Source organism: Sciurus carolinensis, chromosome 3 (genome assembly GCF_902686445.1).
Source record: "Sciurus carolinensis chromosome 3, mSciCar1.2, whole genome shotgun sequence".
In the NCBI taxonomy this organism is placed as follows: Eukaryota; Metazoa; Chordata; class Mammalia; order Rodentia; family Sciuridae; genus Sciurus; species Sciurus carolinensis.
This window is the reverse complement of record NC_062215.1, coordinates 22618338-22624445: the sequence shown is the minus strand read 5'-3', so window position 1 is coordinate 22624445 and position 6108 is coordinate 22618338. Positions and strand designations below refer to the sequence as shown.

The following is a 6108-nucleotide window of genomic DNA, read 5'->3' as shown; positions in this document are numbered from 1 at the left end:
AGACCATCCACTAGACTAGGGTCATTTCCTCCCTATGGGGGTAGAAAGGGGAAAGAAGCGGGAGTGTCTATTATGTGGCTCATTTTCCTTGCCTTGGCTAAGAAAGGGACTCACTGAACTAAGCAGCAGTTGTACGGCAAAAGCCCACCCACCAGGTAGTGTCAAGGCCAGGCTGACCTCTGTGCCCCCCATCCCCAATCCTAGAATGGACACATAAATACACATTAGTTGGCACAAATGTTCATAGTGCCTCTTTATTGCCAACTGCTGGCACTGCCCAGGGCTTGGGGAATAAATTAAATCTACTGTGGCATTTGACAGGTATTGCCAAGTTGGGGAGGGGAGTGGGCTTTTGTGGGCACTGATTCTGAGAAGGGGGTATTAAGGTGGATGTGAAATGTCCACAGAGAGCATCTCTTTCTTACCCCCAAGACCACAGAAGCTTCTGTTCCCTTCTACTGCCCAAAGGGGCAAAGTGGAGGCAGGGTCTCTTAGCTACCAGGAGCTAAGTGAGGGGAAGAGGCAGGGTTGTTCCCAGCAGGACCAGAGGAAACCAAGGTCTGGATCCCAGAACAGAGCAGGAACCCAGAACTGTGTGCAGTCACAGGATGACACAGGGAGGACGGCTGTTGGTGATCTTTTCTAGGGGTTCTCCATTACTGGCTCTTCGGATGGCCTCGATGAGCTAGAGGGTAGAGATGTGGAATGGGATGATGCACTGCTGGGGCAGGATGTCCCACGGTCCCCCCAAGGCTGCAAATACTCACATCTTTCTCATAAGGAAAGCCCCCATTCTCCAGCTTGGAGAACACCAGCTGTCCGTTGATCTCAATCTCAAAGGCTCCTAGTATGAAATAAAGGCATGAAGGAATGGTACGCTGAGAACAGGCAAAATTCAGGGGAGGCCCTCCACGTTCCTTAGACTCCTCACAGGCTCCTTCATGTTACCCCATCAGCCCCATCAGAGACATCTGTAGCTCCTTCAGCTATTCCTCAGTTGAGTGTCAACTCAATGGGACAAAGGAGGCCTCAACTATGTGTCCCTTCGTCATTTAATGAAGGGCTCTCTACACTCCAAACCCACCCTATTACGTCTAACAGGTTACTCCTTATTGGCCTTATCCGTTGCTCCCTGACCTATGCAAGGGGACGCACGGTGGCTGGGCATTTTTACTATGTGCAAAACACTGCTGGGCACTTTGTATAAAGCAGCCAATATCAGACCTAGAAAGTAGGAGAGCTGATTTTAGAACACAGACTGACTCAGCAGGTGTTCTGTGGACCTCACCTGTCCCCCCCAATCGCGACTCGATCTCAATGCCCGGATACTCCTCCTTCACAGCACTCGCCAGCTCCAGGTAGGTCGCTTCGAAGCCGCAGGGTTCACTAGGGAGAAGAGACAGGGTGCGCTGGGGTTTCGGGGGAGGGGCCTCCCGTGGACCCACCTCCATCCGGGACAGTGAGGGGCCCTTTCAGCCAGACTGCTCACCAGTATTCCACCACGATGCGGACCCCACTGCCCGGCTCGACCTCCCCGGGAGGAGGCGCTACAGACACTTGCCCCGAATCCCCGCTCATCGCTGCCGGCTGTGCTCCGGCCGCTGCTTCCGGGTGTGACGCGATGCCGCGAGCACGTGACGGGGCGTGGCCGCGGGGCGTGGCGGGACCGCGCGCAGCGTCTGGGCGCCCCTTGCAGGCTGCTGCTAGTGCTACGTATTGGTCCTGTACCGCAGCTCGCAGAACCAGAGTCCACGAGCCGGCTGGGCCCGCGCGTCCACACCTTTCCTGTCCCCGAGTCTCAGAGCGGGTGTCTTGCCCCGCACCTAGGGTCCGCCGGACTTCGTGGCCCTGCTTAAGCTGATGAACTTAGGCTGCAAAGGGCTTTCCAGTTTATAAAAGGGAGAGAAAGTGGTGGGCAAGCACTCTAGGGATAGGATGGAGTGACTGATGGTTTGTAATAGTTGCTGGTATGCAACTATTTCGCTGGTATGCTCCTAGTGTCTTCAAACACCCCATGGTCCTACGCTCAAGTTCTTTGGACTCCGAAGCACCAACGCCGTTCCTTTTCCAATATTTTGCGACTGCCTCTTGGAGCACTTCGGGGTCCCCATCACTTGCACACAGTTCCTGCACATCTGTCTCATCTCGACTTCTCACTAGAGGACTGGCATCAGCATTACCATTTTGCAACTTGGGAAGCAGAGGCTGCCTAAGTCCTCGCTGCCTCTTCCCTCTCTGGAGCATCATGATAGTATCCTAATAAGTCACCCACTGCAGTGTCCCTTTAAACTGCCCCTCCCACACTTAAAAAAAAAAAAAAAAACAATTCAGTGATTTGTATGGTTGTGCAACTGTCATCACAATCCAGTTACAAAACACTGCCATCAGCCTAATAAGGTCCCTTCTGCTTGTTTGTCATCCTTTCAGGTCCCAACTCCAGTCATAGGCAACTACTAAACTGCTTTCTGTCTTTATAAGCTTCCCTTTCCTGGATATTTCTTATGAATGGAATCATACAATATGTGGTCTTTTGCTTCTGATTTCTTTCACTTCGTATAATATTTGTAGAGGATCATCGTCCTACAAGCAGTAGTTCCTTTTCCATTGCTGAGTGGTATTCCATTCTATGGATAAAAACATTTTATTTATTTCTCAGTTGATGAACATTTCCAGTCTGTTTTGAATAATGCTGCTATAAATATCATGCAGGCGTGTTTGTATGGATGTGTATTTTCATTTCATTTCATTTCATTTCCTATGAGTAGTATTACTGGATTCTATGGTTAAGATTATGTTTAAATTTTTAAGAAATTGCCAAACCGTTTTTCTTTCTTTTTAAAAATATTTTTAGATGTTGATAGATCTTTATTTTTATTCTCTTATTTATATGCGGTGCTGAGAATGAAACCCAGTGCCTCACATATGTTAGGCAAGTGCCCTACTACTGAGCCACAACCCCAGTCCCACCAAACCCTTTTTCAACCATGTTACATTCCCACCAGCAATACAATATACAAGGATTTTTTTCCCTCTATATCCTCATCAATACTTGTCTGTCTCTTTGATGATAACTATTCTAGTGAGGGAAGGTGGTATATTACTGTGGTTTTAATTTGCATTTCTAATCACTAATGATTTTGAACATCTTTTCATGTAGTCATTAGCCATGTATATATATTACTGGAAGAAACATCTATTTTTTTTTTTTTTTTGTACCAAAGACTGAACTCAGGGGCACTTAGTTAGCCACATCCTCAGTTCTTTTTTGTATTTTATTTAGAGACAGGGTCTCACTGAGTTGCTTAGTGCCTCACTAAGTTGCTGAAGCTGGCTTTGAACTCAAGATCCTCCTGTCTCAACCTCCCTAGCCACTGAGATTACAGGCATGTGCCACCTCACCTATTTTAAATTGGGTTACTTATCTCTTTATTGTCCATATGTAAGAGATATTTATATGTTATGTATACATAAAATAATATATATATATATATATATATATATATATATATATATATAAAAGTGTGTATGTGTGTATGTATGTGTGTGTGTGTGTGTATATATATATACTTTTTTGGGAAGGAGGAGTGGGTACCAGGGATTGAACTCAGGGGCCCTTAACCACTGAGGCACATCCAAGCCCTTTTTAATTTTTATTTTGAGACAGGGTCTCACTAAGTTGCTTAGGACCTCACTAAGTTTCTGAAGCTGGTCTTGAATTTGTGATCCTCCTGCTTTAGCTTCCCCAGCCGCTGGAATTGCAGACTTGAACCACCTCACCCACTTCTTTATATATTCTTGATACAAAGTCTCTAAGGAGATACATGATGTTCAGGTAGTTTCTCCAAGTCTTTGACTAGCTTCCCTATCTCATCCTTACACTGGGGATTAAACTCAGGGCCTCACTTATGCTACACAATCACTGTACAACTGAGCTATACCGAGCCCTTTTTACCCCACATAATGATGTTTTTTTCTTTTCTTTTTTTCCATAATGATGTTTTTTTAAATGCATTTTTTGGGCGTACTGGGGGATGGAACCCAGGGGCACTCAACACTAAGCTACATCCCCAGGTCCCCCACCTTTTTTGAGACAACTTCTCACTAGGTTGCTGAGGCTTGCCTTGATCTTGAAATCCTTCTGCCTCAGTCTCCCAAGTCACTGGGATTACAAGTATGCCACTACACCCACCTAAAGTGCAAAATTTTTAATTTTTAATTTATTTTTGGCAGTGTTGGAAATTGTACCCAGAGCCTCACATGTGGTATGTAAGTGCTCTGCCACTGAGTTGTAGTCCAAGCTCCTCAAATTTTAAATTTTGATGAAGTCTAATATATAATTTTCTATGACAATTGTGTTTTTGCTGTTGTTTTAGAGATTTTTTTTTTCTTAACCCAAGGTCACAAAGATTTCTTCTTGTGGCTTTTTATTTTTTAACCCTTTTTAATTTCTTCCCGTGATTTTATCTAGAAAAAATGGCTTCATGGCTTCAGCTCTTACATTTAGGTGCATGATATATTTAGAGTTAATATTTGTATATCCTGTGAGGTAAGTCTCTCATTCATCTTTTGGTATGTGAATATTCAATTGCCACAGCACTATTTATTGAAAAGACTATCTTTTATAGCTAGTGGCATGTGCCTGTAGTCCCAGCCACTTAGGAGACTAAGGCAGGAGGATTCCTTGAGTTCAAGATCAGCCTGGGCAATACAGCAAGACTAAGTCTCAAAAAAAAAAAAAAAAAAAAAGGGAGGGGGTCTGGAGCAGAGTAGCTCGGTGATAGAGCAGTTGCTGAGCATCAGCAGACCCTGGGTTCCTGCCCCCTCATTTTCCTCCCCCAAAGACTATCTTTTCCCCTATCAAATTGTCTTGGCACCTTTGCCAAATATCAATTGGTCAGGCACACACTGTGGCACACACCTGTAACATGGGACTCTGAAACAGGAGGATTGGAAGTTCGAGATCAATCTCAGTGGCTTAGCAAGGTCCTCAGTAATTTAGTGAGACCCTGTCTCAAAAGAAAAAATAAAGAGGGCTGGGGATATGACTCAGTGGTAAAGTGTCCCTAAGCTCAAATCCCCAATACCAAAATAAATAAATAAATTAATTAATAAATAATTTATTGACTAGAATTGTAAGGGTTTATATTTAAACTCTCAATTCTTTTGTTCCATTGACCTATGCAGACGGTTCCTGACTTACCACAATTTGATTTATGATTTTTTGACTTTACAATATGGTGAATGTGATAAGGATTCAGTAGAAACTCAACCCATGCTTGGTGGGGTAGGTGTATTAAATGCATTTTCAACTCAAGATACTTTCAATTTATGTTGGGTTTATTGGGACATAACCCCATCAGAAGTTAAGAAGCATTTGCAAATCTATTCTTTTTGTTGTTTTTTTTCTTTTATTTAAAAAATTCAGATATAATTTATACATCCTTTGAGTGGATCTTTCTGTGACAATCCCACAATTGTGCATCCACCATCATATCTCCATGACCTCACTCAAGTCCCTGTGTCACCAAGTACCAACACCTCTCCCTCCTCCACAACCCCAGATCTGCTTTGTCCTTATAGTTCCACCTCCTCCAAAAAGCCACAGAAGTGCAGTCCTACAGCACTCAGACCTGGCTCCCTTCTTCAACCCATCTTTCAACATCCAGAGTGATCTTTTCAAAATGTAAACCTCACCACTGCTTTGTCCTCTACTTAGGCCCAGATGGAACCTGCAGGGTCTGGCCTCTGCCCACCACTCCTGCCAATCTGGACAAACAGGACAGATAGCTCTCAGACCCGGTTTGTAGAACAGCCACCTGAGGGCTTGTCAATACCACGCATTCCTGGGACTCTGCCCCAGAGATGGAGATTTAGTAGCTGGGGAGGCCCAATGATCTGTTTTTCCCAAGACCCATGGTCCCAGGCTACCCTTTCAGAAGCACAGTTGCTTTTCTCCACACCTGCTCAGGCTAACCTGTGTGGCCTCTTTCCCCTCTCTCCCGGCCATGTCAGTTTTTGCAGGTTGTGTCCCCTCCTGCCAAGGGTATTGGCACTTCTTCTCTGCTCAATTGTCATTTCCACAGAGAGGGCTTCCCTAAGTCCCTGTGT

General features: G+C 44.9%; 1 protein-coding gene across 1 annotated transcript; it reads right to left on the bottom strand.

Moving 5' to 3' along the window:
- Window positions 1-209: 209 nt before the first annotated feature.
- Window positions 210-1623, bottom strand: Mien1 (migration and invasion enhancer 1). Its single transcript, XM_047544565.1, has 4 exons — window positions 1490-1623; window positions 1289-1386; window positions 768-844; window positions 210-685 (listed from the first exon to the last, which is right to left on the bottom strand). The coding sequence occupies exons 1-4, from the start codon at window positions 1576-1578 to the stop codon at window positions 602-604; spliced, it is 348 nt and encodes a 115-aa protein (XP_047400521.1). The 5' UTR covers window positions 1579-1623; the 3' UTR covers window positions 210-601.
- Window positions 1624-6108: the final 4485 nt, after the last annotated feature.